General features: G+C 38.1%; 1 protein-coding gene and 1 pseudogene across 9 annotated transcripts in view; both read right to left on the bottom strand.

The window, feature by feature from the left end:
* OSBPL9 (oxysterol binding protein like 9) overlaps positions 1-25,175 on the bottom strand; it is a 166,060-nt gene that overhangs the window by 68,854 nt on the left and 72,031 nt on the right. For all 8 annotated transcript variants that reach the window (XM_050802915.1, XM_050802924.1, XM_050802887.1 and 5 more), the window contains one exon: positions 6,638-6,714. In XM_050802915.1, the coding sequence (XP_050658872.1) occupies positions 6,638-6,714 (77 nt within the window). The remainder of the gene's footprint in view (positions 1-6,637; positions 6,715-25,175) is intronic.
* LOC126962566 (uncharacterized) lies at positions 10,869-23,968 on the bottom strand (annotated as a pseudogene). Its single transcript, XR_007728723.1, has one exon. The product of XR_007728723.1 is annotated as an uncharacterized LOC126962566 (transcript).

Raw genomic sequence — 25,175 nt, 5'->3', positions numbered from 1 at the left:
AGAATAATCATAGAAACCATTTAAATTTTTGAAATATCAACTCATGTATAGCATAAAGTTAAGAAACATAAAGGTCAGCCGGGGCGGTAGCTCACGCCTGTAATCCCAGCACTTTGGGAGGCTGAGGTGGGCGGATCATGAGGTCAGGAGATTGAGACCATCTTGACAACATGGTGAAACCCTGTCTCTACTAAAATACAAAAAATTAGCCAGCCATGGTGGTGCACACCTATAATCCCAGCTACTAGGGAGGCTGAGGTGGGAGAATTGCTCGAACCCGGGAGGCGGAGGTTGCAGTGAGCCGAGATCGCACCATTGCACTCCAGCTTGGGTGACAGAGTGAGACTCTGTCTCAAAAAAAAAAAAAAAAAGAAAGAAAAGAAACATAAAGGTCTATACAACTCAATTAAACATCTGCGTGACCATCTTCAAACTTGAATCTAAAGTCTCTACAACAATCTCCTGTGTTTTCATTTCTAATAGCCTATAAAAATTAGTATAGCCACACAGTTACTCAGCTTAGTAACAACCTTGAAACCAAGTTACTTCATTGCCCATATTTGTACTTATAATCAAATTGGCACAATATACTACTTGTCACAGAAGTGACACTGACCAAGTAAATGGTATATCTATGTGAAGTTAAAGCCAAGTGACCCCATGACATGTGCTATGCCAAGGAAGGCTTCCCAGTAGTTAGAACAGAGAACACATCACCATGTTCCACATGGTAGTGTATGTATGCCATAGTTTAAACGAATCTACATCCTAACAGTGAGTACCATTTGCACATTGTGAGTAGTGACCCACTTTTAGCAAGGCAATAACATTCATCACGTTAAATTAATGTTAATTTAGATTGTATTGCTTTATATTATCTTTAACTTGAAATTTTCTTTTGGATATATAGTTCTATTAGATTTTAAACCTAAGAAATTTATACCTGGCTTTATGTTTGCCCACATTAAATAATATTATGATATAATACTTTACTTATATATTGGCATTCGCAGCCTGCAAGAGTTTTTCTAAAATGGGCCCCAATTTACCCAAGTTTATAAAACTGATTTTTATACCTGTATGACATCCAGATAAGCTGCTATAACTCATTTTATTTTGTACAATATAAGATACTATAAAACTATAGGATGTAACATCCTGAGTCTTCTTGTGGTGACCAATCCCTTACTTGATAATCTCTCAGCATTTAGTTTGTACTAAAGCTTACTAGGGTTAAAAAAAAAACACAACCTGAAAAGTTCCCCTCTATTAATCAGTATCATCAGATAGCTACTGAATGCCTCTTACTGGTTAAGAAAGAGGGGATTAAGAAGCACAGCACGCCCTCTGGTCTCCCCTTCAAGGAACTCCCTCTTTGGCGGAATGTAAAGACATGAAAAGATACCATAAGCTGACACACAACAAATTTAGAATGACTACTGGAACTCAGCTTCCATAGGAGTTGAAAGGACGAAGAAGATCTTAGTTTCCTTCTGTCATCTTCAGTCTACCCTAATCACAATTTCCTTTGGGGAGGAAAGAGAAGACAAGCTCAGTCTTAGCCATGCTGAAATGGAATTCTAGGGAGACATCTAACTGGCAAAATCCAAAAGGAAAAAAAGTAAGACTAAAGCTACATATCAAAAGAGATATAAAGATTGGGGGGGAGGGGGGAAGAGTCATCTTACAGAAGGTTTAGCTGAATCCATGAAAATGGTGGGGGCTGCTGAAGGGTGATGGAATTAGGTCACAATCTCCAAGAAAACATCATGTGGTCAAGTGAATGTACATAGTGTTAACCTTGGGAAAGAGCAAGAATATTTTTTCTTTGAAATATTCAAAGCAGAGAAATAAAGTATAGGTGAAGTCACTACGAACTGTTGAAGAAGAAAGCCTTGATTTATGAAGAAGGGAACAGGCTTCTGAATACAATGAAAAAAGTCCACTGTGAGGATTCAATTGGAAACCAACAAGAAGTCAATAAGATGACTATTAAATCGTAACAGATATCCAGTTAAAGTCAGACAAAAATTGTGATAGATACAACCATCTTGCTTTTGTGACCTCTAACAGTTCTAGAAGCAGAAAAACCAGACAACAGGGGCCCTGGGGAATGAAGACCAGAATGGTATACAGACGAACTATCCAGTCAAGAAATTCTAAAGGTGATAGCAGAAACAATATATATATTTTTAAATTTTTGTGGGTACATAGCAGATATATATTTTTTGGAGTATAAAATATTTTGATATAGGCATGAAATAAGTAATAATCACATCAGGGTAGATAGATATCCATCACCTCAAGCATTTATCTTTTGTGTTATAATCTAATTATACTCTTCTAGTTATTTTTAAATGTATAATTATTGTTAACTATAGTCACCCTGTTGTGTTATCAGGTAGATCTTATTCGTTCTATTTTTTTTGTACCCATTAACCATCCCCACTCCCCCCACACTTATATGCCCAACTACCCTTCCAGTCTCTGGTAACCATAATTCTATTCTCTAGCTCCATGAAGTTCGATTGTTTTAATTTTTAGCTCCCACAAATAAGTGAGAACATGTGAAGTTTGTACCTGTCTTACTTCACTTAACATAATGACCTCCAGTTCTATTCAAGACAGGATTGCAAATGACAGGATTTCATTCTTTTTCACAGCTGAATAGTACTCCATTGTGTTTATGTACCACGTTTTATTTATCCATTCATCTGTTGATGGACACCTAGGTTGCTTCCAAATCTTGGCTATCGTGAATAGTGCTGCAATAAACCTGGGTGTACAGGTATCTCTTCCATATATTGACTGCCTTTCTTTTGGATCTATACCTAGCAGTCGGATTGCTGGATTATGTGGTAGCTCTATTTTTAGTTTTTTGAGGAACCTTCAAAACTGTTCTCCACAGTGGCTGTACTAATTTACATTCCTACCAATAGAGTATGAGGGTTCCCTTTACTCCACATCCTCACCAGCATTTTGTTATTGCCTGTCTTTCAGGGGAAAATAAAAACCGTTTTAACTGGGATGAAATGATATCTCATTGTAGTTTTGGTCTACATTTCTCTGATGATCAATGATGTTAGGCACCTTTTCATATACCCCCTTGCCATTTGTATGTCTTCTAACAAAAGCAATGATAAAGCAGCAGACCAGAAGGTCTCCACTGGGAAATGGGATGAGCAAAACAAGAAAGTATTAAATGGCCAGGAAAAATGGAGAAGTAGGGGTCAGACCAAAATGAGAGAATTTAAAAGTTCAGATGTAAAGTGACAGAAGAAGATGAAGATAAGAAAACTGTTGTCGAAGAAAACACTTTTTAACTTAATATTTTACAAGTGGTTTAGCTCTTAGTAATGACAAGACCAATGCAGTGGAGTTTAATGGCTAAAGGAGAGATAAAGTTCAATGAAAAAGGAAAACATGGCTGGGCATGGTGGCTTATGCCTATAATCTTAACACTCTCGGAGGCCAAGGTGGGCAGATGGCTTGAGCCCAGGAGTTCCAGACCAGCCTGGCCAACATGGCAAAACCCCATCTCTACAAAAAAATACAAAAATTAGCCAGGCGTGGTGGTGCATGCCTGTAGTCCCAGCTACTCAGGAGGCTGAGGTGGGAGGATCACTTGTGCAGGGGAGGCAGAGGTTGCAGTGAGCTGTGATTGTGCCACTGCAACGAGTGAGACCCTGTCTCCAAAAAAAAAAGAAAAAAAAAAAGTACATATAAATACCATGAGGTCAAGAATTAGACTGGGAAGCACTACTATGTAGTAGGAGCTTCCTTATCTTTAAACTGAAGTGGGCGGGGGGAATACACATAAGACTTTTGTGAAAAAAATTTTTTTTAAAAAGCAAAAGAAGAGAACCTAACATGGCAGTAGATATTAGGATATGTTTTAAAGGTAGGTTGCTGAGATCATTGCGTCTCCTCTCCTATACCCCTTTGGAAGACAGCTCTGTGAGTGCCCATCCCACAGTTCCTAACAGACAGTATGTTATACATCTCAAAATATTCAATAAACAAGCAATCTCTTCATCAACCGTTTGTTCATTCATTCCTTCAATTATTTCTTCATTTAACTAACATTTACTGAGTGCTACTGAATACCAGGCACTGGCAGAGGGAATGGTAGGAACAGCAGTTGTGTTAGTAACATTTACCAAGTTCTTACTACAGTCAGGCATTATTTCCACCAGTTCTCATCTAATGTTAGTCTATCAAGTTCTAGCAAGTTTACGTTAGTTTATTTAATCACTAAAACAACTCTATGAAGTAGGTACTCTTATTATCCCCATTTTATAGATGAGGCCACTGCAACTCAGAGACAGTAAGTTGAATGTTAATGGTTAAATATAAGTGGTGGGCTCTGGGATACAAACACAGACATTCTGGCTCTAGAGCGAAGTTCTTTACCACACTTCGCCACCTCTGAGAAGATAATCTTTTGCCAGTCAAATGAACATTAATTCTATATTTCTAAATGTCCTATCTTCTCTATGCATGAAGTTTAGGGGAAAAAACCTCTTGTATTACATGTACTTTTAAATATTAAAGCTATTAGAAGTCTAAGACTTCTCAAAATTATCTTTTTCTCCCCATTATTCCCAAAAACATACAAGCTCTCTTCTTAGCAAAAGCTGAAAAACTCCAATATTGGATCTAGTTAGGAACCTGAACTTATGATGTCAACATCAGCTGACAACAGATAAACAAGAAGAATATGATAAGGAGTTAGTGAATTGTGCAAATACTATAGTATTCAAAGGAAAGAGATCATTTTGAACTTGGGGGACTGGGGAAGGAAAGGCCAGTCGGCAGAGGCCAGTCTTCATCGAAGAGGTCAGTTCTAAACTAGGCTTTGAAGAAAAGGGTAGAAGACATTTCACAGAGAAAAGACATCACACACAAGAATGTGGAGGCCAAAAATGAAAAAAACTTATTTGAAGGAAAGCAAGTAAGTAATAGCACTCTAGAAGGTTTACGTAGGGGTATAATGGCAGAAATGCCTCCAAGGGCAGGTGGCTCTTGTTGAATGTTGAATGTCAGTCTAATCAACCATGAGGGGAAATGTCATCTGCCACATTCAGTCTAATATGATCATTAAAACACTTATCCTCCCCTCTTAGGCCAGGTGTGGTGGCTGAGGCAGGAGAATTGCTTGAACCCAGGAGGTGGAGGTTGCAGTGAGCCGAGACAAACCACATCTAACTAGATTTACTTTCTGGGGGACAAAGTGAGACTCTGTCTCAAGAAAACAAAAAACAAACAAATAAAAAACACTTATCCTCCTCTTAAAGGATCACAAATTTGCTAAAATGATGCTATAGTCATGTATGAAACTGCCTAAATTTAAAAGAAATCTACAGTAATTACAAATTGCTTTTAAAAAGCATAACTCGTAGAGTGGCTAAAGATTTCCTACTTCAATTTCATATTCATTTCTTAAAGTCCCTTAATAACCACATCCTTGAACAATGTTTTCTAAGCTTCTACTTGAACACTTTCAAGTGATGGGGGGTTTACTATTTTGTAGAGCCTAAGATACCCTATGCCACCTTATCTAAACAAGTCAATTCCTGATGTAGAACAAAGTAGACAGAAAGGGTTATAAAACATGTTTTCTACAATTAAATTTTCTAAATTAAAATAAAACAAAATCCCCTATGTGCCACAAATATAAGCTCTTTCATTGGAGAATAAACATAGAAAAGTATCTTCAGTGTAGTACGGCAGATATTAGTTGCATGTCACCCAAAATCTGTTTTTCTCTATTCTGACTTTGGTGTGGGTGGGGTGGGGTAGGATGAACACACCTTCCACCCTATCAGCAATGTGTTTCTAGTGAGGCCAGTAACTTCGCAGCTCCAGGGTAGAATCTATGACTGTGAAATTGTGATTGGTCAGGATTCGACACATGGCCAAAGCTAAGGTGATCAGCAATAATTGTGTTACTCCTATTAAGGTCTAGAAAGAATAGCCTCCTAGGGACTCAGTTCCAAAAATGTGAGGCTAACATTGCTACGACCACCTTATCATCACCAAGGGAGAACCTATCCGAAAATGAAGCCAATGCAAAAGAAGTGGAACCTAGAAATAGAGATGGGAGATCTGAGTCCCCATGACATGAATTACCTAATTCAAACCACATCTAACCAGATTTACTTTCTTCTTCATGAATCAATTTGGGTTCAGTTTTCTTCCACTACCATATGAAAGAGTACTAACTGACACATATGGTAATAGCCAAATCCTTTAACAAGAAAATGAGGTGAACTTCTCAGCACTTCCCTATTATCATGCATAATTATGTAATTTGGTTGTATTGATAACTGACTACAGATATTAAATTTTTAAAATGAATCTGGCATATTTTAACATAGAATTTCACTTTCAGCATTGTCTTGCACTGTCTTGTTTCTAGACAAAATCAGTATTTTACCCTGCAGAAAGCAGGAGAAAATAAATGAGTATAACTTTACTATATATTATAACACTGTAAAGGAAAAATAAACAACTCAGAAATTATAAGTTCCTATTACATCACATCACAGTTATTAAAAAACAAACAAACAGAAAACAGACAAAAAAAGAAAGCAACAACTAATGAACTATCTGGAAGTCATGTAAAGATCCTTACTTGAAGCTGAAGAGTATGTCGAAGAATCGTTTCTTCTAAGGCATGGATCCACTTCTCTCGCTCATCAGCATCACGAGCTGGAATAAAAGATTATACATTAAAATTAAAAGTTTAATTTATATAATATATCTCCATATTTGAAAGTATAATTTTAAAACTATGATGGCTAACAGAAAAGGTTTTTAGTTGTACCATTTCCTTAATTGGTTCAGCTATCTTTTACAGATATGCAATCTACTTGCAACAATTTATAAGAAAGGGAATAATTGTGTTCAATAATAGCAGGCTACATAGTTCAGACCAACATTCCCACTGAGAACAACTAGAAAAGCTAGACTGATTTTTAAAAAACAACTGGTTGAAGGCATCACAAACCAACAAGGTAATAAAGAATTATCAAGCCAAGATCTGGGAGAAGACAATCTAGAAGATAAACCTTGTATTTAGGGACACTTCTCATGGAGGCATTGCAAATTCCAGGAGAGGAATTGCACACTGGACAATGCACTTAAAAGCTTGTCAATGTGTGGGGGAAGTCAGCATATGAGAACTCTACTTTCTGTTCAATTTTGCTGTGAACCTAAAACTTCTTTAAGAACAAAAAAACCGGCTGGGTGCAGTGGCTCATGCCTGTAATCCCGGCATTTTGGGAGGCTGAGGCAGGCGGATCACCTGAGGTCAGGAGTTCAAGACCAGCCTGGCCAACATGGTGAAACCCCATCTCTACTAAAAATACAAAAATTAGCCGGGCATGGTGGTGGGTCCCTGTAATCCTAGTTACTCAGGAGCCTGAGGCAGGAGAATCACTTGAACCGGGGAGATGGAGGTTGCAGTGAGCCGAGATCATGCCACTGCACTCCAGCCTGGGCAACAGAGGGCGACTCTGTCTCAAAATAAATAAATAAATAAATAAAAATTAAAACAAAAAAAATAAACAAACAAACAAACAAAAAAAAACACACAAGCCTTTTCAGGCCAAAAGTTGGAAGCCAGGGCCCACCAACAATGGGAGCTCTGGTAAACAGTCCATGTTCTAGTTGGGACCCCAAATAGCTTCTCTGGGGGAGTAGTGATAAACTAGAATTAAAACAATTGCTTGGTCATATAAGTGACCCAGAAAAATCTTGACGCCTGATTGTTAGTGACTCCAGGCATCTACTAGCAAAAGCAAATGAAAATCTTTTCTGTAGGAAGATAACATCATCTTAGCTGCTTAATTAAATTTACATAAATAATTTTTAAAATACAATGTCTAGCACATAAGCAAAGATGACCAAGTACACATAAATGGAGACACTTTTGGAGACAAAAATCACACATAAATGAGAACCAAAAGACAATAGAAACAGATCAACAGGAGCTCCAGATTATTGTATAAATGACGTAACTTTTTCCTTTTTTATTTTTAGGGTTTTTTTTCCACTTAGATTTATAAAATAATCAAATCAAATATAAATTCCAGAAGTGACAAATAATCAAAATTAAGAATTCAATATATGAGTTTAACAGCAGATTAAGTGCAACTAAAGAGACAATTACAGAACCGGGAGCAGTTAGAAGAAACCCATCAGAGCAAAAGACAGTAAGTCAAAGAGATAGAAAATACAGAAGAAAGGGTAAGCAACACAGAGTATGAGAAAATATAACACACATGTGATTGGAACCCCAGAAGAAGACAAAAGAGAGCATGGCACAGAAGCACTATCTGGCTGAGAATTTTCCAAAACTGATTAAAGACATTCAGAAGTCCTAGGAATCCCAAGCAAGATAAAATCAAAGAAATCCACAAGTTGGGCACATCTCAGTAAAAACTACTGCAAACCAAAGATAGGCAATATCTTTAAAACAGTCAGGGAGAAAAAAGGCCAGGTTACTTTTAAAGAAACAACAATTAGGCTGGGAGTGGTGGCTCATGCCTGTAATCCCAGCACTTTGGGAGGCCGAGGCGGGTGGATCGCGAGGTCAGGAGATTGAGACTGTCCTGGCTAACACGGTGAAACCCCGTCTCTACTAAAAATACACAAAAAATTAGCCGGGTGCAGTGGCAGGTGCCTGTAGTCCCAGCTACTTGGGAGGCTGAGGCAGGAGAATGGCATGAACCCGGGAGGCGGAGCTTGCAGTGAGCCAAGGTCGCGCCACTGCACTCCAGCCTGGGCGATAGAGCAAGACTCGTCTCAAAAAAAAAAAAAAAAACAAAACAATTAAATTAAGCTAGGCTCTCAAAAGAAACAATGAGAACCAGGAGACAATACAGTATGATATTTAATGGCTAAAAGAGAATAACTGTCAATTTATAATTCACTGAAATATATCCTTTAAGAATTAAGATGAAATAAACTCATTTTCAGATTCACAAAACCAGAATCTGCTATCAGCAGATGCTCATTAAAAAAAATTCTAAAAAGTATTCTTTTCTAGGCATAAACAATGCCTGATGGAAGGTGGTAGGAGCTGCACAGAATGAAGAGCAACAGAAATTATAAGTATGTGGATAAAACTAAATATTCTCTATATACAATCATAATATTTAATATCTTGTGGGGCTTTTTCTGGCTCTCAGTGTCCTGTTTTTATTGTTTTGCAGCAGCACGCCTAACACAGAACATAATTACAAATACTGTGCAAAAGAAGAGCAAGTGCTTAAGTACAAATGGGAGATACAATTCCTTTTATTTAAATAAATACTTAAAAACAACTCAGGTCCTACAAGCATCTGGACTCTAGGTCGGAGCTGGAGTTGCCTTGCCTGTGTGCTCACAATGAAGTCATGATTCTCCCACCCCCAATAATCAATACATGGAATCAGGTGCCAATGGGGAATGTGATCACAATGAGCCCCTTTTCTAGAGCCTACCTCAGCCCTCTACAGATATAATCTCTGGCCAGGACAAAGACAACTGGAATTTCTTGAAGGTTCATAATGTGTAATAGTTAAGTATTCTACATGATTTTCTGGGTTGCCATTTCTATGGAGGAGACATATGCACTTAGGTGACTTTCTTCAGCTCATAATAGAGGACCAGATTTGGCCCCATGCCTCTGAGGATGTTGGACCATGCACCCTTGAAAAAGGCTTTGCCCCTTCATCGTAGGAGAGCTTCTGCCAACAATCATGGGCACTTGTGTACGTAATATCAGCTTCTTTGCGCCTGGACTGCATCACCATCCACCTGCACTATGAGGAGTGGGTAGGAGGCCACATGGGCCACTGTCATGGCCTGGGCAATCATCCAGCTCATCATGTGGTGGGTGTTCTTGGGGTCAGGGAGCATGCTCTTGGCTGTATCATACACGCTGAGGTAGGTTGCCCAGTACATATGGATGCCCTGCACCAAGACGCTGAAGCCCTCGGACAGGCCTCAGACACCCTCAGGCTTGATCTTCTCCAGGCAATCTGACTTTTGAGCCCCCACTCTGTGCCCAATTTCCCAACATTGGCTGCCAGGAGGGTTCTGGTGAATTCCAGGGGGTAGAAGAAGCACAGGGAGGTGGCCCCAGCCGCCCCTCGGGAAGCCAGGTTGCCTGCAAAATATCTCCAGAACTGTGTGTGCTTGTGCATGCCTCCCAGAAAGACCTGCTTGTACTTATCCCTAAAGGCAAAGTTGAGGGCTTGCATGGGGAAGCAGTGAATGGTGCTGGCCAGGCACCCCTCCAGAAGGACAAATGCCCTGCCCCTTGGGGATGTGGACTTTGCAGCCCACCACACCACACTTTTGTACTGGGTCACCACAATCTGCTTACTGGCATGTTGCACCCTCAGCAGTGCCTTGACCGACTCAACTCGGGTCGCTGTCCTCTTGGAAACAGCGAGGGTAATGCCTCCGGCCAGTTAGTCCTTGACAAAGGAGTGTGGCCTGTTCCATCCTGCTGGCCAGCGGGCAGCGGAGGGAGGGAGGGAGCTGTTTGCTCAGCTCTGCTGCTGCTAGGACCAAAAGGCTCTCATGGGATTTTAAATAAATATACGCAAAATTAAACTGCATACAGATTGTATATACAAAACAACTGCATATAGATTGGAAAAGGGAAAATGGAATAAAAAGTTTTAAGTTTCTTATATTGTTTGGGAAGAAGATAAAATTATCAATGATTTTGATCACTGAAGGATTCATGTTATAATATCTAAAATAATCACTAAAAGAAAAGCTTTATAAGTGTTTAACTTCTAACATTATTGAATTAAAAAATTCAATAATATAGATAATCCAAAAATTGACAAGAAAGGAGAAAAAGAAATAGAATATACAAGACTGAAAGAAAGCATACAGTAAGATGGCAAATGTTTAAGCCTAAAAAATCAATAATTAAATGTGAGTGAAGTAAATGTGCTAATTAAAATACAAAGGCTTTAAGATTTGTAAAAGTATATGATGCTTACAAGTGGCACATATTACATCACTCTCATTAATAAAGCAAGCAGATGAAACATTAATAAGGACATAGAAGATTTAAACAGTCTGATGAATAAACTTGATTCAATGAGCATATACAGAACACTGAACATAGCAAATGTAAAACAGATATTCTTTTTAAGCAGAACACAGAATATTTCTAAAAACTGACCAAATATTGGACCCTAAAACAAGTCTCAACAAATATCAAAGGACTGAAATCATATATTCTCTAATCATAGTGGAAATTTAAGCTAAAAACCAGTTAAAAAAAAAAAAAGGTTAATTAGAAAATCTAGGGTTTTTGATGCTCTCTGCTCCTCTCGTTTGACAGGCAGCCGCCTCTTCTCATGCAGCACCAGCCGTGTCCCTGAGACACCATGGTGAAAGTGAAGGCTGGAAAAAACGGATTTGGCTGTATTGGGCACCTGGTCACCAGGGCTTCATTTAACTCTGGCACAGCAGGTATTGTTGTCATCAATGACCCCTTCTTTGATGTCAACTACATGGTCTACATGTTCCAATATGACTCCACCCATGGCAAGTTCCATGGCAGCATCAAGGCTGAGAATAGGAAGCTTGTCATCAAGGAAATCCCATCACCATCTTCCAGGAGTGAGATCCCACCAAAATCAAATGGGGGTGACACTGGTGCTATGTTGTTGGGTCCATGAGCATCTTCACTACTATGGAGAAGGCTAGAGCTCATTTAGAGGGGAGAGCCAAAAGGGTATTTATCTGTGTCCTTTCTGCTGACACCCCCATGTTTGTGATGGACATGAACCATGAGAAGTAAGAAAACAGCCTTGAGATCCTCAGTAATGCCTTCTGCACCACCAGTTGATCACCCCCCTATCCAAGGTCATCCGTGACAACTCTGGCATTGTGGAGGGACTCATGACCACAGTCCATGCCATCAATGCCACCCAGAAGACGTGGGTAGATGGTACCTCTGGGAAACTATGGCATGACGACCATGAGGCTCTCAAGATCATCCCTGTATCTACTGGTGCTGCCAAGGCTGTGGGCAAGGTCATCCCCAAGCTGAATGGGAAGATCACTGGCATGGTCTTCCATGTCCCCACCACCTACGTGTCAGATCTGATCTGCCATCCAGAAAACCCTGCCAAATATGATGACATTAAGAAGGTAGTGAAGCAGGCACTGGAGGGCCCCCTCAAGGGCATCCTGAGCTATACTGAACACCTGGTTGTCTCCTCCGACTTTAAGAGAGACCCACTCTTCCACCTTCCATGATGGGTCTAGCACTGCACTCAATGACTACTTTGTCAGGCTCAATTCCTGGTATGACAATGAAAATGAATCTGGCTACATCAACAGGGTGGTGGACCTCATGGTCCACATTGCCTCCAAGGAGTAAGTGCCCAGGACCACCAGCCCCAGCAAGAGCACTAAAGGACAAGAGAGGACCTCGGCTGCTGGGGAATACCTGCTGCACTCAAATCTAACAGAATAAACAGATATGCAAAAATCTCTTCTTGACACAGTTTCCATGCCAGACCCCCTGAAGAGGGTGGCGCCTGGAAGGCCCCACCTTGTCACATACCATCAATAAAGTCCCCTGTATGCAGCCAAAAAGAGAAAGAAAGAAAAATAAAATACTGAGATGTTTTGAATTTTTTAAGAAGAAATACTTCTAAATAATCCATAGGTCAGGAAAAAATATCTGCACTAGAAATTAGAAAACATGTAGAACTGAATAAATGAAAATATGACATATTGAAATTCATTGGATACAGTTAAAGTAGTGCATAAAGGGAAATCTGTAGCCTTAAATGCATATATATATAATGCATATATATATATACACACACATATATAAAAGCAAAAAGGCTGAAAACAACAAGAATTTCAAAATGAGTAGAAAAGGAAATGATAAATAACATAAATTAATGAGATAGAGGGCAAACATTCAATAGATAGGTCACTAAAGCCTAAGTTGGTTACCTAAAATAACTAATGAAATTGATCAACTTCTAACAAAACTGACAGGAGGAAGAAGGGACCAAGACAACATAAACATGATGGCACAGATCATTAATGTCATGAATGAGAAAGAGGACACCACAACTGATGCACATATTCATAATTCCCTGACTATAAAACTGAACATTTTAATTAAGTGGAAAGTATTATTTAAAGAAATACGATTTACCAAAACTACCACAATAACAAATTTAAAAATTAGATAGTGCTATAACTATTAGATTGTGCCACAGGAAAGTACCCTTTTGGTAGGTCAAAAACACTCTAATATTAAAATAATTGAAAATCATCCCACAAAGAAAAATCCAAGCCTAGAAGCCTTCACCAGAGAATTCTTAAGGAAAAAAATAATGCCAATCTCTAATACAAAATCTTCCAGATAATGGAAAAAGAGGGAACACTCCACAACTCTTTTTTAAGCCCAGCATAACTTTGAAACCAATCTGACAAGACTGATATTAGTGAAAAATTATAGGCAAATCTAACAGAATAAAGAGACATGCAAAAATCCTATATTAAAAACATTACAATAGAATAGCACAATCTATACACTGATGCATGACTCCTTGCTCTCCCAGTGGAAAGTACTAAGAATAAAATGTAAAATGAATGAATGACCATGATCGTAAAAAATTAATAGATCATGTCCAAGTTGGGTTTATTCTAGAAATACAAAGTTGGTTGAATATGTGAAAAAAAAAAATCGATCAACATCTAACAATACAAAAATATATATGGAACAAGGTAATTCACTACAACATTTTTTGTAATTTTAAAATATTGGGGCCAGGCACGGTGGCTCACGCCAGCACTTTGGAAGGCCAAGGTTGGTGGATTACCTGAGGTCGGGAGTTCCAGATGAGCCTGACCAACATGGAGAAACCCTGTCTCTACTGAAAATACAAAATTAGCTGGGTGTGGTGGCACATGCCTGTAATCCCAGCTACTCTTGGGAGGCTGAGGCAGGAGAATCATTTGAACCCGGGAGGCAGAGGTTGTGGTGAGCTGAGATCTCACCATTGCACTCCAGCCTGGGCAACAACAGCAAAACTCCGTCTCCAAAAAAAAAAAAAGTACTGGAAACACCCTAAATACTCATACAGAGGAGAGTGGTTGAATAAATCAGGGAATACTATGCAGGTATCAAAAAGAATAAAAGCCAGTTGCAGCAGCACACGCCTGCAGTCCCAGGAGATGGGAGGCTCATTTGAGCCCAAGAGTTCAAAAAGAACCTGGACAATACAGTGAGACCCCATCTCTTAAAAAAAAAAAAAAAAGGAATGAGGAAGATTTCTTTAGTGATTTGGAGTGATTTTCAGATATACCATCAAATAAAATATTTTTAAAAAGCAAAGTGTGCCTTTACTATAAGAAAAAAGGAATATCAGAAAACATACATGTATCTGCTTATTTGTGCAAAAGAAATATAGAGATTCTAAAGAAAACTAAATAAATTGGTTACCTTACAAGCCATGGGTGAGAAAGGATGGGAAGCCAGGAAGAATAGGAACAGGTTAGTAAGAATTGAGGTAGTGACAATCTGAATATATCTTTTTGTATATATTCAGACTCTCAGAACCATAATGTTTCACATAATTGAACCTCACTGCCATGGAGTGAATGTTTGTGTTGCCCCAAAATTCCTAGGTTGAAATCCTAACCTTCAATGTGATGGTATTATGAGGTGAGACCTGTGGGAGGTAATTAGGTCATAGGGTAGAACCCTCTTTAATGTGATGAGGCACCTCAGATTTGTCTCACTCTCCTTTCAACACATAAGGATATAAGGACAGGAAGTTCACCGTGCAACCTGGAAGAAAGCCTTCACCAGAACTTGAACATGCTGGCATCCTGATCTAAACGTCCAGCCTCCAGAACTGTGAGGAAATAAATGTTTGCTGTTTAAGCTACATAATCTATGGTAATTTGTTATAGCAGCCCAAACTAAAACATGAAGTAACTTTGAAAAACAGTATTTTGACTATACAGTGAAAGGATAGGAAAAAAATAAAGAACCATATACAAATATAATACTCTAGTTAGTAAATTTTATTTTCATAGGAGTACAGGTTACAATTCTGTAACTACAAATAAGTGAATACATTATAGATAATGAGAACCAGGTTTCTCACTATCAGAAAAAAATTAGAAATACAGAAAGGGAGAAGGCTAGAATAAACCTTGTGATGTCGAAGTACAATTGGAGGTTTCAGTATGAACTCATGATTTTAGGTAAATAAATTCACAGAGTACTGGACTATAACCGAGAGACTATAATAAATATCCAGAAGTCCAATATTGATATAAAATAATTGAATAAGTAAATAAATAGGGGAGATAGGACATCTCTTCCTTTAGAAGAATTACAACGGGCCAGGCATGGTGGCTCACACCTATAATCCCAGCACTTTGGGCAGCTGAGAACACCTATAATCCCAGCACTTTGGGCGGCTGAGACGGTGGATCACCTGAGGTCAGGAGTTCGAGACCAGCCTGGCCAATATGGCGAAACCCCGTCTCTACTAAAAATACAAAAATTAGCTGGGCATGGTGGTGGGTGCCCGTAATCTAAGCTACTCGGGAGGCTGAGGCAGGAGAATTGCTGGAACCCGGGAGGCAGAAGTTGCAGTGAGCCGAGATCGTGCCATTGCACTCCAACCCAGGCGACAACAGGGAGACTCCATCTCAAAAAAAAAAAAAAAAAAAAAAAAAATACAATGAATAAGTGTAGAAGGACTGAGAAAAATTAGACCATTAGATCAACACCACAGCAATAATTACTTCAGGCAAGATCCACTGATGACTCAAACCAGTAGGCAAAAGTGAGGAGAAACAGGAAATTGGCATAGACTCAAAGTATCTCCCACAAGAGAAAAAAGTATCTCCCCTAAATGAATACATAATAATTTTACAATGGAAAAATCTGGTACACTATCTTAATCAAGTGATCAAGGTTAACATCACCAGCAATAAGATTAATGGACATCCTATACCTCCCAGTACAATCCACTGAGACAAGGAAACAGCATCATTTTTGTGGTATTCTTGCCAAAAATACATAATTGCAATCAAATCATGAGAACATATCAGATGAATCCAAAATGAGAGATATTCTACAAAATAACTGACCAATATTCATAAAAAATGTCAAGGTCATAAAAGATAAAAAACAAATAAAGAACTATTACAACTAACAGCAATGTGGCATCCTGGATTGAATCCTGGAACAGAAAAGGAGCACTAGAAAGAAAATTCAAATGAGCTCTGTAGTTTAGTTAAAAGTACTGTACCAAATGGGTGGAAAATCCGGCTCAGGACATCAGAGCCTGAATAGGGTGAAGAGGCACATCATGTAAAGGCACAACCTAGCATAGGGCATGAGAGCCCAAAGCAAGAGGAAGAGGGAAGCTACACAATGGGAAAGTCCAATACGAGGAGTCAGAACCCAAGAAAAGGAAGGAAGGTGTCCACGTTGCAGTGAACAGACTCTGCATGGCACAAGGTTTCCAAGGCTAAATGGAGTGACAGTGACATTTACAAAGGGAGGTGGATGATTGGAAAATAATTACATACAGAAGGATTGATCAAATAGTAAATACAACAAAGATAAAGTTTTTCTCACTTTTGGAAAATAGAGTTAAATATGGTAAGGGAAAAAACAGAATTATTTCTGTTGTGATAGCCTATAACTAGAGGTATCAGCATGACCTCATCATGGTTTTCAATATACATGTAGATAAACACAGATGGAAATAAATATGAACATGGATGTACACATATGTACACATACACACACCCCTATGTATGTAACATTCATACGTTTCTTAGCTCTCCAGAGGGCCTGGGAGCCATAACACTTTATAAGCAGTAACTAAACCTAGTACTAGGTGTTGATTTCTAAATATCATTTCCATTAGAAGAAACCAGCCCTCCCTGGAAAAACAGCTGATTCCAGAACTAGGACAGAGAATGTATAAAATGAGCCTGGAATGTCTTTTTGTGTCAGAAAGTAAGGAAATACTTAAAGAATGACAGGGGCATGTTAAAAGGATACAGAAGTCAGCTTAAATAGGATTCCTCTGGCCAAACTGAGGGCAATTTGAGCATCAAAATAAATAAAGAGATTTGTGTTTGTAAAGGTTAACTCAGGGAAAGCTTCTGAGGCAAGGAAATTAAAGCTGAGTTTTAAAACTGAACACAAACTAGAGGCAAAGGTATGTGAGTGTATATGTGTGTGTCTGGGTGAGAGGGAGAGAGAGAGAGAGAAAGAAAGTGGGGGTATTTGGAGAAGGCGGGGCACTGACAGGGAAGACATTCCAGGTAAAAAAGACAGACTAAACAAACGAGGGCAAATTACTATACTATACAAAAAAATGAGAGCAAATTACTATACAGGAGCAGGAGCAGGACTAATGTATACATGTAGCTTTGCTACTTTTTTCTAGTGTTGACTTTAATAAGCCACTTGTATTACCTGAATATGTATTTTTGTGCTGTTTTATGATAGTCCCGAAAAAATGAATATTCATTTTGCACCTTAAAATTGGAAGTTGAACTAAATTCTCCCTTTCAGCTGAAAATTCAAGAGTTAATATTATTCTGACTAATCTAATCCACCTTCTCCCATTCTCCTAGCATATCAGTAAACAAACCTCTACTCTATTGGATCTAATAGAAAAAAGGGCTTTGTGTCTATGAAGCACCAGAGATGTCTGGTTATTATTCAATCACAACAAATTGTTCATATAAGAAATAAAAATACAGTAATGATATACACAATTCACAAACCACCTGCAGGGGCAGCTCTCTAGAAGTAAAATTAAAGCTATACTAACTCTGAGTGAATCCCTACCAAAAAGGGCCTAACTTAATGAGTCAGTTAAAACAACTTTGAGTACTACAGTATTTTACCAAACATATAAACAAGTTAACTCTTCTTCCCTTTTTTTATAATGTTATTTATACATTCAGTTTATCTCTAGAATTTCTTCTCTAGCAGCTACCACTTCTGTTCATTATATTTTCCAGCTTGCTTTCCATCCTCTAAACCAGTGGGCTCCAAATTTTGTTTGACTGTGACCCACAATAAGAAGTACATTTTATAACATCACCCAATTCATATATACATATACACACATATCTGTACATACACACATACATATAAACTGGAACATCTGTTTCATAAAAGAGTGCTTGTTATTATTATATGCCATACACATTGATATTTTTCTGTCGTAATTCATTTTTTTTAAATGCTGATTTTGGGCCCACTAAATAGAGCTTTATAATCCATTAATGGACTGCAATCCAGTTTGGAAAACACTACGCTAAGCCACCCCAATGTCCCACAAAGCTATTGCTTTTTAGTATCTCTTAAGCTGCACAGTGTAAAGGCCAAGAGGGCTGACTCTTGGGTCCAAATCCTGGTCTGATACCTAGCTTTGACCTTATTCATTCTGACCTTGGGCAAGGTACTTAAATTCTCTAAGCTTTACTTTTCTCATCTATAATCTAAGAATAATAATATTACCTATGGGGATGGTAATAGCACCTAGATCTTATACAGTTGTGAGATTTAAATGAGATAATTAATCCATACAATATTTACCACAATGCCTGACATACATGAAAATACCAATATGTTATTATTATCACATGTTCTATCAATCCAACAGAGAAAACAAGTTCTACTAATCCAGAGAACAATTTGCCAGAGAAAATTAGTAGAGAAGAGATTACTGGTAACTCCTAATTCCCAATAATGCCTGGCTTATTTGGAAACAATACAAGGTGTGCACAGAGGAAAACAGTATTTAGTATGTAAAATATATTTTCAGGATTTTATAATCTTTGCTCATTTATTACATATCAAATCACATTTTCTATATTATACACATTTGAATAGGAATATGAAGTTATTCAAAAGATTTCACTCTTCCAGTGTAACTCACGTAATCTAAACTATAAGAAGTAGCTTTTAGGACAACTTTCTAAAACTCCTATACCTTACCATTCCTGATCCACTGCTTAGGGATCTGTCCTCCTAAAGTCATATCTTCTCCTTTAAGACACAAACAACTATGAATATATTACTGCCTGTAGACAAAAGGAAGTGGTTATTTGCCTGTTCTGCAATTTAAGTTAAAAAAAAAAAAAAAGTAACCTCTATAATCAGGAAGGCCTCCTTTTCTCTGAAAGTTATTGTGAAATAAAAACATTACAAAAAAACCACGTTTACAAGATAACTGCTGAGACACTGCTCAGGTAGCCACTGAGCCCCAATATGCATGGGGTACTACGTTTGGGATATGAGCAAGGATAAAACAATTCATGATCTCAAGTAATTAACAGTCTCCTGAAAAGTACAATAACTTAGTTGGGTAGCATATTGTTTGGTGAGGTATTATCTTCACCTTTTTTTTTTTTTTTTTTAAGAAATAGGGTCTCACTCTGTTGCCCAGGCTGGAGAGCAGTGGCATGATCATAGCTTATTACAACCTCAAATTCCTGGGCTCAAGCGATCCTCCTGCTTCAATCTCCCAAGTAGTTAGGACCATAGGCACAGGCCACTATGCCCACCTAATTTTTTATTCTTTTAGAGATGGGGGTGGGGCTGGGTCTTGCTATGTTGCTCAGCTGGTCTTGAACTCTTGGCCTCAAGGAATCCTCCTGCCTCAGCCTCCCAAGCAGCTGGGATTATAGGCATGAGCCACAGCACTCAACTATCCTCACCCATTCAGCCTCTGTCAACTAAGCAAAAAAAAAACACAGGAACAGGGCATCTTTTAAAGAATTAAATTTAGTTTTATTTAGAAGTCTTACTGAGGACTGTTACCTAGGAGAGTCTTTTAGAGAATTTTTGTTAGACTGTTCCAAAGTAGGGTTTTAGACCACAGTTTATATATTGGTAGTGGCAGGTTTGTATGTGCTTAGAAGTTATAGTAGAGCAAAATCTCATTAAAGTTTGGGTGTAAGGGTATATCTGGTTATATATTATGGAGGCATAATCGCTAATCTTGTTGGACATTATCTTATGTGCAGAAAGAGGCAACGACTAGAATCACTAAACTTGCCTTTCAAAAAATGCAGTGATTTAAGCTAGAGATGTGGGAAACTGTTCTATCCTGTTTATTGCCTTTAGGGCCTTTTTTTTTTTTTTTTTTTTTTTTTGAGAACTGTGCTCAGTTACTGAGTCAGGGCCTTTGTGAAATTTTGTTGGCAAGGGCCTTTGTGAAATTCTGGCAAGTAGAACGAGCAAACATTCTCATTTTCTTACATTTGCTGCTTTGTCTCACACCTCTAATACCTTTGCTTACTAGAATTCTACTCACTCTTCTAGGCTATGCTACAATGTCAACTTCTCCTCCTACGTTGCTCATAATAACAGCACCTGCTCTCTCCTTCCTTAAACTTATTCAAATATTCCAATGCTCAGGCAGTATATAAATACATACACCATGTCACCATGTACCAGTCATTGTCTTAGGCATTAGGGACACAAATTGGAACAACAATTTAGAGCTCTAGTCTAGCAATAATCAGCGTCCAAATCTACCCTCCCGGTTTCACTTCCCAACATACTGTTCCATGAACCACTACACTTCTGTTAGACTGTATTTACTGCTCACATGACACAATTCTCTGCTTTTGCTCAAGTTGTTCCCTCAGCTGGAATGCCTGAGACCCATCTCTAACTGTAAATAATAAAAGCGAAACTTATTGAGCATTTACTTTGTGTCAGCATGGTTCTAAGCATATAGCATGTATTAACTAAATTTTCACAACAACTACATGAGATAGGTATTATTATTATCCTTAATTTCTAGAATAAGGAAACAGAAAAGTTTAGTATTTCACAATGACACAGTACCTAAAAAGCAGCAATGAGAATGGAATCTCTAGGCTTCAAACACCCTTAGTTCTGTTAAATAAACTCACCCCATCCCATTCTGTTTTTGCTGGACAAAGTCCTTCTTAAGGAATAATAATATAAACTTTTCTACAGTTTGGAGATAACGTAGGAAACAGAAAGAATGAACGCCAGAAACTCTGGTCAGGAAACTTGGGTTCAAAAGGAGTTAGTATCACCAACTACCTCATGGTTCCACTGTGAAAATCAGGGGAAATAAGATATGTAACAATGCTGGGAATCCAATGAGATCGGGGGTCCTCAGTGCAAAACTATTTTCGTACTAATACTGAAACATAATCTGCATTTGTCATGTTTGCAATGATGCTGTAAGAGCAATGGTGGTAAAACTGTTGGTACACGAGCACAAATCAAGGCAATGGCACCAAACAGAACTGGTAGTCACTAAATTCTTCACCACTACATGCTTGCAGAGAAAAATAAAACATTCCTATTTATTTTAAGAATGCCCTTGAAGAAAAGCAGTAAACATTATCAAATTTCGACCCTTGAGTAAATATTTTTTAAATACATAGTCTCTGTGACAAATGGGAAGCACACACAAAGTACTTCTGCTACATACTAAAGTATGATGGTTATCTCAAGGAAAAGCATTTGTGCAAATGTCTGAGTTGTGAACTAAGCGGCACTTTGTTAATAGGATATCATTTTTACTACAAAGAACAAATGACAAACTAAATTATTCACTCTTGGGTGTTTGGCAAACATTTCCCTGAAAATGAATGAAGTCAGTTTGTCATTTCAGGAAAAATTGACAGTATTTGTTGCCAAGTATAAAATTCAAGCTTGTAGGCAAACATTAGAATTTTGGAAAACATGTATTCACCAGCCACCATGACCTTGACAGATTCTGAAAACTTAAAGCCTTTTCTGATAAGTTTGGAACAATATCAACAAATGTAATTTTTTTATGTCATAAAATGAAATGTGTCAATATTTGGAAGATCCATATAATTCAGTAAACCAATTTGATTTTCAAATAACCAATGCACGATGTTACAAAATCATACAAAGCATAAAAGATCTATTCAAAGTGCCATACAAACCAATGGATTTTAATGTGATAGAGTATTTTTGTACATCAATGTCATTAATACTATTTCAGATTTCACATTGCAACTAAACTTTAAGTAACTATCACTTAAATTTTGGTGAAGTATCAAAGAATATTTGCAGTTATCTAAAAAGGCTATTAAAATATTCCTCCCTTTTCTAACCACGTTATCTGTTGAGGCTACATTTTTATATACTTCAATCCGAACAACTCATCATAATAGATTGGATGCATAAGCAGATGTGAGAATCCAGCTGTCTTCTATTAAGTCAGACGTTAAAGAGAATTGCAAAAATCTAACATGATGTCATTCTTCTCACTATTTGCTTGGGAAAATTATTATTTTCTCATTAATGTTAGTATAATGGGTTTTTTGTTGCTATTTTAAATAAGCAAGTACATGTTTTCAAAATCCCTCAGTTTTAATTTCTAAACTGGCAAATTAATAAATATAACCCACATAAACAAAAGCTGTTTAAAGTCCTTAAATAATGTTAAAAAGTGTACAAGGATCCTCGGACCAAAAAGTCTGGGAACTGCTGGTATATAGTACATGTAATATCTTACTTGATTGCTTCTTCCACTAGAATGTAAGCTCTTAGAAAGCAGAAGCTTGCCAGCCTTATTCATTGCTGTATCTCTGGCATTTTGCAAAGTGCCTTGCACATTTTCGTGTCTTGCTCATTATGGATCTGTGGGTAGTTACACTACAAATAGCAGGATGGATGCTGAATACAAATATCCGACTTAGATAATTAGATGGTTCAAAATGCAACTGACTATAATTTGGAACAAGTTGGGACATGTTGAGTAATCAGATGGTGTGTGTGTATATATATATATATATTTAGAATTAAAATCAGCTCATATGAATTCAACCTAAGATGGTATTTTTTAAAAAGGTAAAAAGAGGTGAGAAGAGAGAATGACCAACTCACATGACTAAGACTAAAGTGATCTAAGCCCATGCTTTGATACCCAGGAAGTCTGAGTCATTATTTAAATAAACTGCTATCATATTAAGAACAGAGGTGAGATCAGATTAGAAAGATCTGTGTGCCTTACTACACCTTGGATATGCTTCTGTCAAAGCATCTATAACACTAGAATGCTCTAATTTGTTTACATTTTTTTCCCTTCCCTCGCTCAGCTATCCCTGAGGTTTGGGATAAAATCTGATCTATATTTTCTTCTTTTCTTTTTTCTCTCTCTCTCTTTTAAGATAGAGTCTTAAAAAAGATTCTATTGCCCAGACTGGAATGCAGTGGTGCTAACGGCTCGCAGCAGCCTCAACCTCCCGGGCTCAAATGACCCTCCTGCTTCAGCCTCCTAAGTGGCTGGGACCACAGACAAGTGCCATACCGGGCTAATTTTTTTTTATTTTTTGTAGAAACAGGGTCTTGGTATGTTGCCCAGGTTGGTCTTGAACTCCTGGGCTCAACCTATCCTCCTACCTCCCAAAGTGTTGGAATTACAGGGGTGAGCCATCACACTCAGGCTGATCCACATTTTCTTAATTTTCAAAGCCTGACATTTTCTTAGCAACTAATTGGTAGTCATAATTATAGGACAAGTGATAATTTGTCACCTTTTCAAATGCTATCTTCTCAATGAACTCTTCTAAACAGCATAGACTAAAACCTGGCCCCCTAATCCAGCATTCCCAATTCCCATTATCCTGCACTACCTTTTTCTTTTCTCTATTATACTTATCCCTTCTAACATATACAGTCATGGACAGCAATAATGACATTTTAGTCAAAGACAGACTGCAGGCTGGGTGCAGTGGCTCACTATAATCCCATCACTTTGGGAGGGCAAGGTAGGAGGACCATTTAAGCCCAGGAGATAAAGGTTGCAGTGAGCCATGATCATGCGACTGCACTCCAGCCTGGGTGACATAGCAAGACCCTGAAAAAAAAAAAAAAAGAGAGAGAGAGAGAAACAGAAGAAGGAAGGAAGGAAGGAAGGAAGGAAGGAAGGAAGGAAGGAAGGAAGGAAGGAAGGAAGGAAGGAAGGAAGGAAAGAGAAAAGAGAAGAGAAGAGAAAAGAGAAAAGGAAAGGAAAGGGGAAGAAAGAAAGAGGGAGGGAGGGAGGGGAAAGAGAAAGGAAAGAGAGATAGAAAGGAAATGGAAGGAAGAAAAGGAGGGAAGGAGGGAGGGAGGGATTGCATACATGACAGTGGTCCTGTAAGATTGTAATTCCTATCACCTAGTGACATAGTCATCCTGATGCTGTCCTAACTTTGTAGGGCAATGCATTATGTGTTTGTGGTGATGCTGGTGTAAACAAATCTACTGCTCTTCCAGTCATACAAAAGTACAGCATGTACAATCACGTATGGTACATAATGCTTGACAATGATAATAAATGACAATGTGACTGGTTTATGTATTTACCATACTATACTTTTTAACATTATTTTACTTTATACTTATTTATTTTAGACAAGGTCTCACTCTGTTGCCCAGCTCATCGCAACAGCCCTGACCTCCCAGGCTCAAGCAGTCCTCCCACCTCAGCCTCCTGAGTAGCTGAGAATACAAGGTGCATGCTACCATGCCTGGTTAATTTTTAAAAAGTATCTGTAGACACAGGGTCTCGCTATGCTGCCCAGGCTGGTCTCAAACTTGTGGACTCAAGCAGTCCTCCTGCCTGGCCTTCCAAAGTGCTGGGATCATAAGTGTGAGCCATTGCACCCAGACTCTTTATCGTTATTTTAGAGTGTATGCCTTCTATTTATTTATTTTTTAAAGCTGTAAAACAGCCTCAGGCAGCTCCTTCAGGAGGTATTCCAGAAGAAGGTATTGTTATCATAGGAGATGACAGCTCCATGCCTGTTATTGTCCCTGAAGACCTTCCAGTGGGACAAGATGTGGAGGCAGAAGACAGTGACATTAATGTTCCTGACCCTGTGTAGGCCTAGGATCATGTGTGTGTTTGTATCTTCATTTTTTTTAAAAAAAACTTTAAAACATAAAAAAAATCTTAAATAGAAAAAAGCTCAGAGAATAAGGATATAAAGAAAATATTTTTGTATAACTATACAAGATGTTTGTGTTTTAAGCTAAGTGTTATTACAAAAGAGACATGAAGTTAAAAAAAATTAAAAAGTTTATCCAGTAAAAAAAAAAAATTACAGCAAGCTAAGGTTAATTT

This window comes from Macaca thibetana, chromosome 1 (genome assembly GCF_024542745.1).
Source record: "Macaca thibetana thibetana isolate TM-01 chromosome 1, ASM2454274v1, whole genome shotgun sequence".
NCBI classification, from domain to species: Eukaryota; Metazoa; Chordata; class Mammalia; order Primates; family Cercopithecidae; genus Macaca; species Macaca thibetana.
The sequence above is the reverse complement of the archived record's forward strand: the minus strand, read 5'-3'. Positions and strand labels throughout refer to the sequence as shown.